At 40.8% G+C, this 18,238-nt stretch overlaps 1 protein-coding gene across 3 annotated transcripts in view; it reads right to left on the bottom strand.

Annotated features, from left to right (window-relative positions):
- Nucleotides 1-18,238, bottom strand: part of LOC116053030 (cAMP-specific 3',5'-cyclic phosphodiesterase 4C-like) — a 107,122-nt gene that overhangs the window by 78,722 nt on the left and 10,162 nt on the right. For 2 of the 3 annotated variants that reach the window (XM_031303892.2, XM_031303894.2), the window contains exon 1: nucleotides 3,902-4,224. In XM_031303892.2, coding sequence (XP_031159752.2) covers nucleotides 3,902-4,104 — 203 coding nt within the window. In that variant the 5' untranslated portion in view covers nucleotides 4,105-4,224. Of the gene's footprint in view, nucleotides 1-3,901; nucleotides 4,225-6,481; nucleotides 6,685-16,280; nucleotides 16,318-18,238 lie in introns of those variants that run through there. The other variant, XM_031303891.2, reaches the window with a different exon arrangement.

Here is an 18,238-nt window from a genome sequence, read left to right as displayed (position 1 = left end):
CAAGTACATTTTAAGTACCTCAAGACAAAAACTAAATACTGTGGGCTATACAAGACATATGTTAATGCTACTGATATACACTGTATTGCAGAGTCAATGCTTTACCTGTGTCAAGACTACAAAAAACAAACAATTTTCTTGGTGATTATTTTTATTTGCACTATCAGGGGAAAAAAACAGCACTTCAGCTTGTGTGTGAAAAGCCTTTGAGGTGAGACGATCCGCAGCATTGCTTGTTGACAGTAAGCTGTATCTGGGGAGCAGAGCTGCACTGACAGCAGTTTTCATGCCTGTTAAACTCAGCCAATCATGATTTATTGTTTTTTACATTAAAGCTTTCTCTTTCTTTCTTGTAGGAAACACATATACACTATACAAATGTGGAGGATCAGTGTTTGCCGCTAACATGCTGTAGTATAGGACACATAAACATGATGATGCAATGTGAGGATCGCCACAGCAGCAACGCTTTTTGTGTGGACACCACACGTGTTCAGGTCAGCAAGGTACAGGCGCAGGTAAAGGTGGACGATGTGGCCCTCGCATAAGAGAGAGTGAAATATGTTGCACATTGCCTGCCAATAAGCTAAATAATGTAGTTGTTAATTAATTCACTATTCACTATTCAACTCTTAATTGTAATACATAATTTACAATGTTGTTAAGAATAGCTAAATAAATAAATTATGCTACACGATAAATAGAAGGCGACAAATAGATCTCATGATCGGTGATAGGTATCCGTATCGGCCGATCCTGCTTAATAATGTGCCACAAAAAAATACGTTTTACCAAGACTTATGCCACGGTTATACAAAAATATTCATTTTATTGCTTTCTCATGTTCTCTGTTTCTTTCTCTTCTACATATTTTCAAAATCCTCAATCCCAAAAGCAAGGCTGTTTTGTAAAAATAATACAAAAAAAGGGAAGGCACAAACACCAACTATCAATCTTTTCCCTGGCCATGCTCTGGCACGAACGAGTAAGGAATGACACACTGAAGCAGATGGAGTCTGAGCCCTCTGTCAGCCTAACTGATGAGGTTTACAGAGCAGTTTAGTGTTAGCTAAACCATCACTCACATCTCCTCCATCATCCCTTGAAGTGTATGTAGTAAGACATAAAGCCCGCCTGGAGAACAGGTAGGAAGCCTCTGCAGGAGACACCCACTCAATCACATTGTGGTATTTCATGGACTTTTAGTTCAAACCCCTGCCAGTACAATGATTAAAATTACAGCTTTCTTTATTTTGTTACATGTTAATAATCTTAATAATTTCAATAATCAAGAGAACCAATTATTCTGTAATTGCATGTTTTTTTTGCAAGAGGTCAAGAATGCAATAGTACAGCAGGACAGAATATATTTTATATATATATATATTTATATAAATATAATATATATTATATATATATATAGGGCTGTCAAAATAACGCGTTCATTTCGATTAATTAATCTGAGAAAAAATAATGCCTTAAAAAAATTTACGCAGATTAATCCATTCCATATTGACGTTTGACCCGGAGCTGTTCTAGCCACCATTGGACTGTAAAATGAAGGAGGGAGACGAGAATGTGCTGCCTGGATCATTAATTGGAACATTTACTTGTAAAAATCTTCTTCCTGCCAACCCTGGCTACCGAAATCTGGTGCCACTGATATGTCTGCACTTCTCTCTGATGGTCTGAAACAGACGATACAGGCAACACAAACACCGCTGCACGTGACGCTAATTAACACTATACTCGACAGCAGCTAACGTTAGCCTACCGCTAGCTAGTTAACACTATACTCGACAGCAGCCAACGTTAGCCTACCGCTAGCTAGTTAACACTATACTCGACAGCAGCTAACGTTAGCCTACCGCTAGCTAGTAGCTGGATTAAACACGGTTACAATGCTGACAGCTAACTCTAAACGGTGTAAAGTTTGACTGTGTTTTACTGTAGAGGATTCAACAGCAGGATGTAACAATCTGCAGCTGCGTCGGAAAAACGACACAGACGGTGCGTTCAATGAAACTGGTAAACTACAGCCTCGTGGTGCATTTGAAGTTATTGTAAATGTCCTTTTCCCATCTGGTGGTTGTTTTTGTCATTCAACAGCAATTTACTAGTGAAATAAGTTATTGTTATTGTTAAATCATTTAATTTTGACCATATGGCCTTAGCAATAAACAAGCCGTTCTTTAATGTCAGTGACTGTTGTTTACCCTTTTTTTTATCTTTTCTTTTTTTACTTTCTTAAAAAGTATCGGTTCAGGCACCATTAATTATGTATGCGATTAATTTCGATTAATTAATCACAGAGTATGTAATTAATTAGATAAAAAATTTTAATCGATTGACAGCCCTAATATATATATATATATATATATATATATATATATATATATATATATATATATATAAAAACTGTAATGTTCTAATTCTAATTGGTTGCATTTGCAGAGAACCAGGAAAACTTGGTGAGCTTTAGGATTTTTCTAGCAGGTGTTGACACACTTAACTGATGATATTTATATACTAATATTCTAACACAGTGCTTCACAAACCATCTGACATTCACCATCTATTAATCAGCGTGGGTTCAGAGGTTTTGGTGTAAAGTAGCACAGAGGAGGCAGAGACTTTCTGCTATGGTATTACAACAGCCAGTACAGTCTGTGGAGTAAGGTCTGGCTACACCACAGATACGTACTGGGATTGGAGAGAAAAAAACGCTCTGGGTTGTTTGCATTTCTTTAAAACAATCATCTTGGGCGGCGCTAAGCTCTCGACGCAACGGCAGTGCCTCTGCAAAATAGTATCAGTAAGGAACTTGTTTTGGTGGAACATTTGAACCCCGCAAAAGAAATTGCCACATACAATATTAAATGAAGTTAACTGTTCACACAATACAGTAACGTAATCTATTTAAATTAGCTGGATACATAGTTAATTTGCTCTTACCAGTGTATCGCCATGTGTACTTTGTTCATAGCAAATCCCCGCCAATCGGTCCCAAAACATCCCACTTAGATAACGAATACCGTAAACATATTCTTTGTAAATCTTTACAATCATTCCCCAAAAGAACCAAGCAGGCCTACCTTGTTGCACGATTAATTTTTTTCAAAACTTTTTCAGCGTGTGGCTTGCTAGCTCAAAGTTTGTAGTTGTTTACCGTATGGAAGGGATTTTCAGAACTCCTGTGTGTGGCTAACCCGCGGATGTCAGGCTTTATCCTGGAAATGTACTTCTGTTTCAGACTAAACAGCCAGCAAAGATTGATGGTCCAGCCTACATCTTGTAACTATGAAAATAATAACACCTAGACATTAATCATTGCACTCCTGGACGTTAGCGTCACCTAAACAGGGTATAAGGAGGTATTGGAAATGTTGGTGGTAGCCTAATTCATTCATTTTTCTGTGTGGGGATTGGTGCAAATTAAGTACAAATCCTGAATAACTTTCATCATAAATAAAAAAAATAGTGTTTAATATGCTTCTGATTTGGTGTAACTCTTGTAATTAAGCATACATTAAATAACTAGACCTATATTGTCGGTCTTATAAGACTTTGCCATAGCCTTGGTTTTTCTGTCCTTCTAAATAATCATATTCAACGTGGGAAATAAATGGGTGAGCAGTCCTGGTGAGCTTGAGCTACATCTACGTTACTAACATTGGGTAATTCAGCAAATTGTACCGAGTAACATAACAAACTGTCAGTCATCAATCATTGCTGCAGTTGACCCGTTAACATTAAGGTTAAAGGTAACTCCGTTAGAAGTTTGAGACTTTTTCTCCATATAGCTATCTATGTCTTTAGAAATCTAACTTAACTTGAATTAACAATATTGGGGGATTTAACATGTGATGAGTTCAGACAGTTTAGACGGGAAAGCGGTTACCGTTTCACCGAGGAGGGCCAGGACATGCGGGGTTTCTTCAGCCCGGGTCGCAGCTTCTCCAGGGTCCGGTTGCGGCACAGGTAGCGCTCGTTGTCCGAGTTGAAGCGCTGTTTGATGCGTATGTGAGTCCTAGGTTGTCGCCACAGATGTTTGGGCGGCTTGGCAAGCCCTGCTCCCTCTCTGCTCAGCGTGGTACACTCCATTTTCGACTTTAGTTTGTTTTTCTTGTTTCCAATCGGGTTTTGAATGAAGAAAAGCGTTGAGAAACGGACTGTCTGCGAGTTTGAGGAGGAAACCCCGCGCTTTAAAGGACACAGAGCTGCGCGCGCGGCATGGTGGCTGCTGTCCACGAGTCAGAGTGCTGAAACGACTCTCAGCCTCTCAGTCAATATCAACTCTCTCTCTCCCTCTTCTCTCTCTTTCCTCCTCCACTCTCTAGTATTCTCTCCTTTTATAGTCTCATCTCTTGTTCCTCATCTCGCACTCTGCCTATCTACATAATTTTTATTCCTGCTCTTTCCATCTGTTTCTCGTCAAACTGCCAGTCATCAGTATTCAGCAAAAATCAACACAAATAAACATGTACCTACAGTATTTCAACTGCGACCTGTTGGTAGGCTATTGTCTTTCTTTATCTGACAGAACAACACTTCTTGTTGTATCAAGTTGTGAAACAATGGCAGATTAACCAATTAGTGAACCGACATAAAATGAATGGGCAACTATTTTAATAATATCTGTTAACAGGGGAAATGGCAGCCTAGACCTATATGTAGTTTCTTAAATGGAAGGATTTGATGCTTCTCATTGGTTTGGCTGGAAATTTGGTTGGTTGGTTTTGGATCAGATGAAGAAAGTAAGTTAAAGGCTTAGTGGGGCTCAGGAAAATTACATAAACACTATTTTTCACCAGGACTACTTTCCAGGGAGTACAGAGTAAATAAACTAAAAACAAGCTGATGATCAAGTGTAGTATAGTGTCCAGATTGCAGTTCATATTTAAAAGCCTGTAGGCTTGTTTGTTGCCTTGTAAACCTAATTCAAATTGATTTCAGATAATGGCACCATATAATACTCTTACATGCAGCACTTTTGGCAGGGATGTGGATCCTCTCAAAAGTCCTGCTGACTTTGTGCGACCATTAGGGTATGATAATGGAGACTATTTGAACATTTCTGTCATTCATTGGAGGGCAATTACATTATGTAGAGCAAAATACAGTAGCTATGATATATGACGCCTTTTTTAATGGCAAATTGCTACTGTAACTAGGCTATATGACACAAATGTAGGTATTGCAGTTGTAGTATTTCTTAAAAAAGCAATTTCTTATTAAAAATGTAGTAACTTTTGGTCATCATTAGGCATAGTTTTATGTGTTTGTTTTACTAGGTTACAGTACATTTTATTTAATGAGTAGCCTACAGTACCATACCTTTATTGCTGGAAAATGTGGCTATATGTCATAAATTCAGTTTGATTAGCATGACAGGAACACAGGTGGCCACCAAGCCTTGTGCTCATCAGTCTAAAGGAAAATTATGGGCTATATCATTAACTAACAAGCTGTTCATCTTTCTGTTCTGTTTTCACTCTGATAAAAGAAAAAATCATTATTACAGTATTATATTCACCCCTCTATTTAATGTCTGGACATCACACACATAGGCCTACATGATGTTTGAAAATGTTTAAGCATGAATATTGTACATTTTTATATGCAGGGAGAAAGAACACACACACACACACACACACACACACACACACACACACACACACACACACACCTGACAGGATTCTTCCAATTACCAGGCATTTTGTAAAGGGAAAAGGGCTTTACTTATGACCTGAATCCACTGCGCGAGTGTGTGTGTGTGTGTGTGTGTGTGTGTGGGTGTGTGTTTGCAAGCAGAGCTGTTAACTTCGCTGTCACTCAGAAAGCTTCAGTTGTTCAGACAGAAACCATGCTGTTTCCTTGGTGTCTACCTGGACTGAACCAAACACAGTGATACAAGAAAGGGAATCTTAGCTAATGAGCTGAGGTAACTCTGCCCATTGACCTTAGAGAGACGAAGCGAAAGCGAAAGAAAGAAAGAAAGAAAGAAAGAAAGAAAGAAAGAAAGAAAGAAAGTAAGAGGGCCTGGGCTTCTGTAGTCAGAAACAAGCGTAATTACTGGATTTTCCTGGCTTTTTAACCAGTTATTTTGCTTCTTTTCCATCACATTGATTGATCAACCAAATATATTGATGATGAAGGCCAAAACCAAACACACCAGAACAACAACAACTCACACGATGAATTACAACAACAAAAAACATCTATCCTTTTCAGAAGTAAATATGCTGCATTAACATCAACAGGCAGCTTAAAAGCTCTCAAACGATGCAGGAGTGGTACTAACAGGCACCAGTATTATAAAAGCATAACCAACAGCAAGAGTGCTTAATCTCCATAATATGCACAGTATGTATACTAACCTGTAATATGAAAAACATAAAAACACAGCGATGCAAAGCAGCTTTTTGATTGTGTTTCATCAATTAATAGAAGGAACAAAGTGTATATGAGTGTTACTGACCTGTGCTCATCATGACTGGCCAGTGCTTGTCTGTAGAGAACTTCCAGACGGTCCAGAGGCAGATTGTGTGTTATAGACGAGCGCCGGCTGTCACATGGGCGCTCCTGGCAGGAGTGCCTCCTCCACAGAGGAGGCAGCAGCAGCGGCCCTGAGAAACGACGCCGCACCGCCTGTTGGACCGCAGGCAGAGACTCCCGACGACCCTGAACCCCGAGGGGAACGGAGAAAGAACATGAGAGTCCAAAACGTCAGTGTGATCAATGCATAAGACAGCAAGATTATATCATGTAAGTAACGCTGCGGAGTATAAGTATAGACATGATATATAGCTTCAATGACATAAGAATATAAACTCAGTTGTCAGTTTAGTAAATATACGTAACTAAAAGAAATAATACAAAAGGCCTGCAAAGAATTCTGCCTTTATAAAGGTTATAATGTTCAGTTTCAGTTGAAACTGTTTAGAGAGGTTAAACTTAATGGTAATTTTGGAGGGTGCAGTTTGTTTGTAGTGCTGTTAAATTGTATTGCATTATACTGAGAGGAAACACCTGTCATTATAATACAATAAAATTCATTAGCTTTTTCTAACCGTGCTTGCAGCACAATATATTTTCTCTGTCATCATTGTGAGCATGTTAGCATGCCAATCCTAGCATTTAGCTCCAAGCATGCTGTAGACTCTTGTATATGAATATGTATATGAAGTGTAGGCTACATTTTACAACATACTGTATATCATTATAGATGTGTTTCATGCAGTATGAATGCACAATGTAGCCCGAGTATGATGTGTACTTCAATCAAGTTAGCAATAACACAAATGACTCAGAACTCCATTAATAAAACATTAGAGATGAGACATTAATGTCCCACAAAAATTATGAAATATAACCTAATCACTTACAATTACCATATGTTTGCAAAACATCACTGTTGATGCATGAATATATTATGTATATATATGGTTTAATAGTTCAAATGAGGATCATAAGAGCCCTACTATAACAAACTAAATGCTGAAATTATTCAGCTGTCTCAATTTGAAAACGTTCAATAAATAAGTGAATCAATAATTCATTTACACACATCAGTCAATAGACATGTGGCATCTGCCCTCTGGGTATTGCAGGCGTAGCAAAAACACTTTTCACATCTGACACTCAGTAATTAGTTTGTTTGTCTCCTTTCCTGACCATTTAATTGGTGTTTTTTGCATATTCTCCCTGTAAATCCATTTAATATCCGATGCTGCACTGTAATTGCAGATCATAGCGGTAAAAGAGAGAGAGAAAAGAGAGTAGCGGAGAGACAGCAACTTTGTCTGGTTGACAAACAGCACTATGGTGAATCCAGTGTGAGCCTGTGTGTGTGTGTCTGTGGACTTCTCCTCATTAAAAAGTGTCAAATGTGGCAACGTCTATCTCACCCAGCAGAGCGTGCGCCCCTGTAGGCTCAGTCCATGGCAGCGGCCCAGGTTCAAATCCCACCTGTGGCCCTTTGCTGCGTTTCATCCCCTCTCTCTCTCTCTCTCTCTCTCTCTCTCAGTTTTTGTCTTTTTTTTTTTTAACATGTTCAAAACATTGACTAGACTAAACTAACTAACTCTCTCTCTCTCCCAAATGTCCTGCCACTCTTAAGCTGGTCTAATAAAAGGAAAACACACTAAAAAATAATCATTAAGAAAAGTGTCAAATGAAATTGAGGTAGCCCCAAAAATCCATGCTCATTTTGGCCCAGGCCCCGGCAGCTCAGAGCCTCTGTTTCCTTTGTGCTTCAGCAAAGTTCAAGGAGTCGTCACCTGGTGAGAGAGAGAGGTGATGGATATTGATCTGCCATCCTGGAAGCTGCAACAACAAGTCTTATTTCCCTGCTTGGTGTCGTCAAGCATCAAAAACCAAACATGTCATGGCAGACCTGCCATCCACCTCAAGCAACAATACACACCGTCATCTCAGACAGTCTTTGTCTCTGGTCCTATTGGATATCGATTTTCTTCATCTTTTAAGCCCACATGAACAAGAAGAAGTGCTCCGAATAATGGAAAGTTTGAACATCTACATTTCCATCTGTTTCATCTGCTGATTAAGGCCGTATGATAAGTGCAAAAGCTTCTTGAGTTGTGGCCAAGAATTAACTGTCAAGCTCATCATTGAGCAAGTTGAAGAGAGGCTCAAGAATCCTTTTCAGTGACACCAGGTGACTTTGTTCGTTTCTTAGTTTACTATAGTTCTGCTAGTATAAGAACTAAAAACCTTGTTTGAATATGAAATGTTCTGACGAGTAGTGTTGGTGTCCCCAGAATCGAATCACACTCGCACATTCACTGCAGGTTACTTAGAGAAATCAGGTTATGCAAACCATCGTAAACATGCAACCAATCAGTAATGCTATTTCTCTTCTACCACAACCTTATTTTGGAAGCATTACTTCTCTTTTTGTGTGCTTGTGTCGGAGAGCTGAACACCGGTTTTTATCACAACAATGTGGCTGAGTTTAACAGTCACATGTCCAGCTGTGGACATTTACTTGTTTATACACTCACCTTGAAGATTATTAGGAACACCCTACTAATAGCGTGTTTGACCCCCTTTCACCTTCAGAACTGCCTTAATTCTTCGTGGCATTGATTCAACAAGGTGCTGGAAGCATTCTCTAGAAATGTTGGCCCATATTGATAGGATAGCATCTTGCAGTTGATGGAGACTTGTAGGATGCACATCCAGGGCACGAAGCTCCCGTTCCACCACATCCCAAAGATGTTCTATTGGGTTGATATCTGGTGACTGTGGGGGCCATTTTAGTACGGTGAACTCATTGTCATGTTCAAGAAACCAATTTGAAATGATTTGAGCTTTGTGACATGGTGCATTATCCTGCTGGAAGTAGCCATCAGAAGATGGGTACATGGTGGTCATAAAGGGATGGACATGGTCAGAAACAATGCTTAGGTAGGCTGTGGCATTTAAACAATGCCCAATTGGTACTAAGGGGCCTAAAGTGTGCCAAGAAAACATCCCCCACACCATTACACCACCACCACCACCAGCCTGCCCAGTGGTAACAAGGCATGACGGATCCATGTTCTCATTCTGTTTACGCCAAATTCTGACTCTACCATCTGAATGTCTCAACAGAAATCGAGACTCATCAGAGCAGGCAACATTTTTCCAGTCTTGAAAGGTCCAATTTTGGTGAGCTTGTGCAAATTGTAGCCTCATTTTCCTATTTTTAGTGGAGATGAGTGCTACCCGGTGGGGTCTTCTGCTGGTGTAGCCCATCCGCCTCAAGGCTGTGTGTGTTGTGGCTTCACAAATGCTTGGCTGCATACCTCGGTTGTAACGAGTAGTTATTTGAGTCAAAGTTGATCTTCTATCAGCTGGAATTAGTCGGCCCATTCTCCTCTGACCTCTAGCATCAACAAGGTGTTTTCGCCCACAGGACTGCCGCATACTGGATGTTTTTCCTTTTTCAGACCATTCTTTGTAAACCCTAGAAATGGTTGTGCATGAAAATCCCAGTAACTGAGCAGATTGGAAAATACTCAGACCAGTCCGTCTGGCACCAACAACCATGCCACGCTCAAAGTTGCTTAGATCACCTTTCTTTCCCATTCTGACATTCAGTTTGGAGTTCAGGAGATTGTCTAGACCTGGACCACACTCCTAAATGCATTGAAGCAGCTTCCAAGTGATTGGTTGATTAGATAATTACATTAACGACAAATTGAACAGGTGTTCCTAATAATCTGTGTATTTCTGGGGTGTCTTTGTATTAGTTTTAGTCTGACTTTAGATGGAATTATTTTAATTATTAATTTTAAATTTGGCTTTTTTTATATTAATTTTTTCTGTATTGCAGCACAGTGTTGTTTTGTCAATCACGTTGACATTTTGCAAGCACAATATAACTTCATTTACAATGGCACCTTTCTGGTTTGCTTCAACATGTTGTTTTTTAGCTGAATGACACATTTTTCTCCAGCCAATCAGCAGCAGGGAGGAAGCAGCTGGTTGTCTTATCACCTGTCTGAGCTCTGTGTTAATAACGTTTGTCTAAAAAAAAAAAAAATAATAAAACCTGTCTGATCTCCTGCTATGCCCCACACCGGAAGTGAGAATGAGATGGAGGCAGTAAGGCTGATGTGTGATCAGATGGGACAGCAGGTGCGTTGCCTCTACAAAAACCAATGAGCTAAAGGGACTCGTCCTCGTCAGGCTTCTCCATTAATCAAGAGTTTTTCAATGCTATGACTCACTCACTCTCTCCAGAAGCTCTTGTCGTATTTTCAGCATAGTGCTGCAGGACACAGTGGGAATCAAACCCAAAACCTTAACTGCATCAGTGTTCACCTCATAAGAGTAGTGGCTCATCACAGCTCAATTCAGTACAGATGAATGTGTTTTGTAACAAAAACATCAATACAAACACAATACAAGTCATTACTCAAACCTTAAACTGCTGACATGCTAAACTGAGATTGTAAAGATGGGAAAAATGATGCCTGCTTAGCATCAGAGTGTTAGCATGCTAACATTAACAAACACTGCTTTGCCCCAAGTAGAGCGTCATAGTTGTTTACATACAGTATGTACAACTGCAGTGGTGCGTTGGAATTTCTGTTTTTTTTTCATTTTCTGATTTCTACTGGAATAATGTGAATGTAACATCAAGTAGTTAAGTTTGACCAGTGAAAAGTTAGTAGATCTATTTCAAATAGCTATGGAAGCATTTTACATTGCAGGGAAAAGGTTAATGAAGCTAAAGCAACAAACTGGTCACACAAAGAGTTGCAGGTGACAAGTTATTATCGCAGTCTGGACAAACTTCAAACCTCCAACTTTAGAAGTGTGCTTTATTGCACCTGTAACCCTACCTGACGTAGGTAGATGTCACTGTTGTGGTACTGATAGAACCTGGAGTACACTTCTAACTTATATCACTACTGGAGGTCAACAAAAAGGGGGCACAACTTTAAGGTATTTAGAAACATAACATTAAGATAATCAGAGTCTGCATAATGCACTGTTGCATCATCGTGTGGAAACACACTGTTGTCATTATGTCATCACAGGTCCTAGTCTATGCACATCAAACATTTATTTCTTATACACTTGAAACTAGCATACCAAAAGCCTTTTTTATAGGGTATTATGCTATGTGAACAGAAGGCCTACAATCTGTTGCAGCAAATCAAGTTTTAGTTCAGTTGGAGTTTCTCTTAATTTCCTCTCCATTACAATAGTTTGTTTTATTTTTCATTTTGGATTTATTATCTGACAAATCTTTCTCTCTGCTGTTTATGTGTCTTGATGTATTTTTGCAAATTAGTCAATTAGCCTGTTGTGTAAATGTGGCAATTCCCCTTAAATGCAGTTATTTAAAGCTCTAGTGTCACTAAACAGATCCTTGTGATTTGGCTCTAGACACCTTCCACCAATCATTTTCTTACAAAAACAACACAGACAATTGCTGTCATAATTCAGCCTTTTGTGCTTGGAATAAACAAGTTGATTGGTGGACTGTTCACCTCATAAGAAGAGTACAGTGCTTAATATTTAGGATCTGTATGTTGTCTGCCATGTATTTCATACCTGTCTTATACTATTTTAGCTGTTTTCATATTCTCTTTAACTGCTCCTTCACTTTGAACTGCCTTGTTGCTATATAAATAAAACTGCCTTGCCTTGCTACCAATGGGTCTGATTGATGAAGCCTGCCTGCTCCCCACAGTGCAGATTTTTTTTTGCTAGAATCAGACGTCTTTGTCAAAATAAAAAAGGAAAGATATATCACTGTGGAGCATTTAAGCCATCAAAGGGAGTAGTGTGTGTGTGTTGAGTGCTAACGATGGCAGCTCAGACATCTTGCTGCTCAAACATGCATCCAAAGTCTAACGCCACAGGTATTCCACAATCCACTGTGCTCCCATCTGCCCTGCACAGCATACATACTTATCTATACTCTATTACCATGCATAACACATAGGTATACATATGCTCACAGATAAAGAAATTGCACACATACAGTGCAGTATTTCGCCACACACGGACACACACAAAGACAAGTAATCAGAGATGATAAGAGCATTTCATCAGGACACGTTTGTCCTTCATGAGAGCAATCAAAGCCATTGCTGTTTTCCTAATTAGGAAAATGAATATTAAATCATCCTAATGGTGAGAGGAGCGAGGCTGGATAAGCCTTCCCACTGTGCGAGTGACGTGTGACACGTGTGAGCGAATAACAGCCAGCAAGAAGAAGCCTGTTCCTCTGATGCAAAGCTGGAAACATTCACCTGTATGTATAATGACACCCGGGGGTGCAAAGAGTATGATTAGCATTGCTCCATAAATAGAGCCAGTCTCCAATCAACCTTCTACCTCTCTATGAAGGTGTGTGTGTGCCATGATTAACTCTGCAGGCAGACAGAAACAGAATGTTTTCATGAAAGTTGGATTTTTTGTACTTTAACTTACTAGTACAGTGCTTGTTGAAAATGTGCCTGTTTGGAACAGGCCGATTGCTGGCCTGTGGTATTGCTGCTTGTAGAATTCTTCAAAACCAAATTGTACCCCTGCATGTCTAACTGCGTGTCAATCACTGCTCATGCACACGCATTTATTCTCCCTTGTGGGGGGACGGGCTTAGAAGACCGTTTTGGGCTTTAGCGGAAAGGGGGGAGGGACTGAGAAGTTGTCGATTTTCTAAGTCTAAGTCCTGGATCTTCACAATCCTACCTACAGCACCTTTAACTTATACATAGCAGCCAGGGGTAAAGCTGTGGGGGGTTTATAGTTACAGTGTCAGCTCAATTTCCTAAACTTGTCTGTGATAACAAATAGTAGTGTAATGCTGCTACATCGAACCAGAAAGTACCAGTCAGAAATCAAATATAAAGCATAATGGTTACATCTGTGAGAATTAGACTGAAATAGTTTATTCTTTTTAATATCATTCCTATCTTTATTGTATTGATTTAGATATATTGTGGTAAATGTTCACGGAAGTCTTGTTTTTATGCATTTTAGAGCTCCCTTAAAATTGAATAAGTCACAGATTCAGAAGGATGTTACACAGCAGTACTCTAATGAAGGAAAATGTCTTCTTGTAGAAATGAGCGGTCAAATTTGCTCCGCAGCTCAGACATCAAGGCACTGACACTGAGGTCATGTCTATGTAGAGGGCATTTCTTTAGTTTTTTTAAACTTTCAGCTTTCTCTTTTCCACAGGATATTTTTTTTTCAGAAGAGGCAACTTTCTTAAAACAGGCTCCAGAGTCTATGTTATCCCGGAGGACTCCGGAGGCAGTTGCAAGGTACCGAAGGGCCCGAAGGACTGCAGCCTCTGCCGTGAAAGAGGCAAAGCAGCGGGTGTGGGAGAGGTTCGGAGAAGACATGGAGAAGGACTTTCGGTCAGCACCAAGGTGCTTCTGGAAAACCGTTCGCCACCTCAGGAGGGGGAAGCGGGGAACCATCCAAGCTGTGTACAGTAAGGATGGGACACTGTTGACCTCGACTGAGGAGGTAATAGGGCGGTGGAAGGAGCACTTTGAGGAACTCCTTAATCCAGCTAATACGCCCTCTATGGTAGAGGCAGAGCTGGAGGATGATGGGGAATTGTCATCAATTTCCCTGGTGGAAGTTGCTGAGGTAGTTAAACAACTCCACAGTGGCAAAGCCCCAGGGATTGATGAGATCCGTCCAGAAATGCTTAAAGCTCTGGGTGTGGAGGGGTTGTCTTGGTTGACACGCCTCTTCAACATTACGTGGAAGTCTGGGACGGTGCCTAAGGAGTGGCAGACCTGGGGTGGTGGTTCCCCTGTTCAAAAAGGGGGACCAGAGGGTGTGTGCCAATTACAGGGGTATTACACTTCTCAGCCTCCCCGGTAAAGTCTACCGGGCACTGACACTGAGGCTGCTGGAAAGGAGGGTTCAGTCGATAGTCGAACCTTGGGTTGAAGAGGAACAATGCGGATTCCGTCCTGGTCGTGGAACAACGGACCAGATCTTCACTCTCGCAAGGATCCTGGAGGGAGCCTGGGAGTATGCCCAACCGGTCTACACGTGTTTTGTGGATCTGAAGAAGGCGTATGACTGGGTCCCCTGGGAGATACTGTGGGAGGTGCTGCGGGAGTATGGGATGAGGGGGTCCCTTCTCGGGGCCATCCAATCTCCGGGTGTCCGGGTTCTCGGCAGTAAGTCGGACTCGTTTCAGGTGAGGGTTGGCCTCCACCAGGGCTGCGCTTTGTCACCAATCCTGTTTCTAGTATTTATGGACAGGATATCGAGGCGTAGTCGGGGTGGGGAGGGGTTGCAGTTCAGTGGGCTGGGGATCTCATCGCTGCTTTTTGCAGATGATGTGGTCCTGATGGCATCATCGGCCTGTGACCTTCAGCACTCACTGGATCGGTTCATAGCCGAGTGTGAAGCGGCTGGGATGAGGATCAGCACCTCTAAATCTGAGGCCATGGTTCTCAGCAGGAAACCAATTGAGTGCCTTCTCCAGGTAGGGAATGAGTCCTTACCCCAAGTGAAGGAGTTTGCGAGTGAGGGGACAATGGAGCGGGAGATTGGTCGGAGAATCGGCGCAGCGGGTGCGGTATTACATTCAACTGAGCCAGAAGGCAAAGCTGTCAATCTACCGGTCAGTTTTCGTTCCAATCCTCACCTATGGTCATGAAGGCTGGGTCATGACCGAAAGAACAAGATCCAGGGTACAAGCGGCTGAAATGGGTTTCCTCAGGAGGGTGGCTGGTGTCTCCCTTAGAGATAGGGTGAGAAGCTCAGTCATCCGTGAGGAGCTCGGAGTAGAGCCGCTGCTCCTTCGCGTCGAAAGGAGCCAGTTGAGGTGGTTCGGGCATCTGGTAAGGATGCCCCCTGGGTGCCTCCCTAGGGAGGTGTTCCAGGCACGTCCAGCTGGGAGGAGGCCTCGGGGAAGACCCAGGACTAGGTGGAGGGATTAAATCTCCAACCTGACCTGGGAACGCCTCGGGATTCCCCAGTCGGAGCTGGTTAATGTGGCTCGGGAAAGGGAAGTTTCGGGTCCCCTGCTGGAGCTGCTCCCCTCGCGACCCGATACCGGATAAGCGGACGAAGATGGGTGGATCTGAGTTCAAATCACTGACTTGTGCTTTGCTGTGTATGCTCACTGCAAAAGCTTTTGCATTTAAAGCAGACATAGTAGACTAGTAGTAGTAGTAGACTTACTTTTCTGTAACAACTCTGTGTGGATGGGAAAAAAATCTGCTTTCAAAAATGTAATATCAGATGCAGCTTTAGTTTGTTTTATTGGTTACTGGCAGGAATCTGATTGAAGCAGCATACTTATATTAGGGACAGATAGACAGACAGACAGAGACTCCTTTCATTTAAGTTATAATCACCAAATATGCCCTTGAAAATGCATTTACCAAAACAGTCTTTGAAGCTTTATTCTGTGTAAGATAATACATTAAAAGCCACTTTAAATGCTTCTAGCTTTAAACAACAACTGATGTAACCCTGACTAGTTCATTATCAGACACCTATTGTGAGCGTTTGTATGTGTTGTGTATGTGTGTGTGTGTGCGTGTGTGTGGGTGTGTGAATGTGTGTGTCCCCTGTGTCTTTATTAACTGCGAACAAAGCCCTGAAGTAAAGATAAAACCTTTATGGCCCTGAGATAAGTCCAAACACATTCATCATTAGACAGAGAGACAGGGCGTGATTCACAGCTGCAGCAATGTGAGTGTGTGTGTGCGTGTGTGTGTGTGTGTGTGTGTGTGTATATAAGAGGGGAAGCCATGAACCTTATTTACCTCAAGCCGAGACATTGGTGCTGGATATTTGCAGCAGCTGAAACAAAAAAACAACAACAAAGAGAGGTGGTTTTAAAATGACATTCATCACTCCATAATCCAGTTTTGTCAGAAGACATTACTACAACTCGATCATTATAAAGTATACTAATAGAATATGTTCGCTTTATGTGGAAATAAGGAAGACAGCTGCTGTTTCATATGAAAAAATGAACAGAAAATGTCTGTTAGTGCTTACTGGCAAAGTAATCATCCATCACTTCACTAACTGCCAAGATTTCTGGCATTCAATTTTCCTGCCCAAACCAGAATCACTTTAAACCTTACTTTAATTTGATTGGAGTGCAAACCAAACACAAGAAAACTTATTTGTTTATTTTGAAGCCACACACACACACACACACACACACACACACACACACACACACACAGAGTGCTCTGCCCACAAGATGCAGTGGTGAAACACTGCTGCACTAAGTTTAACACCATAAACAGAAGTTAAAACTCCACAGCAGGGATAAAATGTTCAGTCTAGTGTTCGAAAGCCAAATTAAATTAGGAGACATTTTTAAGCGCTTTAAGTTCACATTCCACATTGGGGAATATTTCAGGCTGATTCGAGTTTATTTGTTTTAGACTTAGTATATTCAATTTTGACACATTTTATTTATATATATTTATTTTATTCCTGGTAGTCCGCAGAGTTGATGTCCAGTTAAAACTAGGTATCTCCAAAGTGGATAATTTTTCAGATAAACTGAAGGATGTAAGTGTTCCTTCATGGGTTGTTGTTGGTGTGTGTGTGTGTTGTCGGTTAGAATAACACTGGTAACACTTTACGGTAAGGGTACATGAATTATCATGAATTCATGCATGAATTAATTGATGTAGGCTATGTGTTATTATGCATTATGTAATTAATGATTTATGTGTTACTGCATTCCTTAATATCCCATGAATCATCAGGAATTGACGTGCTCATAGTCTGTCATTCATGACCATACATGAACAACACAACTAAAGCATTAGGTATGTGGGCACATCATTATGAATTATGATTTATTAAGCATGATCATGATTATTTATTTGTCTGCAAAAAAATTTGGTCATCACTACGCAAATTCTGATTTGAACACAACTTGTGCAAAATGATGTACCCACCTTACCTAATGCTTTAGTTGATGTATTGTTCATGCATGAGGTCATGAATGAGAGGCTATGAACTCAATTCCTGATGACTCATAAGATATAAAGGAATGAAGAAATCATTAATTAATTCATGCATGAATTCATAATTCGTTTAGTGCCATGCAATGAAAAATACCTTTTCACGCAGTTTTTCATAAGTTCAGTGGATGCATTTTCCAAAAGAATGCTTTCATTCTGAAAAATAAAGTTGGTCCCACACGGAACTCACTCAATGTCTTTTAATAGCCTATTATTTCTTAGATATGTAGGCTACATACCAAGGAAATTCATGAATATTAACTGAGATACCCCATTATGTTGTGAGCAGTAGGCCTATGTGTGCTGTTGGCAAAATTGTCTCTAATTTGTCTGTGTCTATGTCTGACCTAGGCTGGCACATGTTCAAGTTAAAAAGTGTGTGCACTACGGTCACGCGCAAAGTGTCCCGGTTTTAGTTCCGGGAAATCTGGTCACCCTAGTTGAGGTAATTCTACTTCTTAGGCTAAATAAACCAACTACAAAAAAAACCACTGGATAATCTGACAAACACATTGTTACAAAACTCATAGACAGTTAAAGACAAAGTGACGCTGTTGTTTTCTACGGAGACCAGTGAAGTATATTAGAAGCACTTTTCCGGTGAGGGTTGAGCGTTACTGCGCAGCCTCAAACTGAGCTTGCTGACGTAGATGTGACGTGAGCAACCTGTCTGAAAGTTGTAAGTCTTCTGGTAGCCAAGAGAAATCTCAATCATTCCGAATCTTGCAGAG

This window comes from Sander lucioperca, chromosome 11, assembly GCF_008315115.2.
Source record: "Sander lucioperca isolate FBNREF2018 chromosome 11, SLUC_FBN_1.2, whole genome shotgun sequence".
Taxonomy (NCBI): domain Eukaryota; kingdom Metazoa; phylum Chordata; class Actinopteri; order Perciformes; family Percidae; genus Sander; species Sander lucioperca.
The sequence above is the reverse complement of the archived record's forward strand: the minus strand, read 5'-3'. Positions and strand labels throughout refer to the sequence as shown.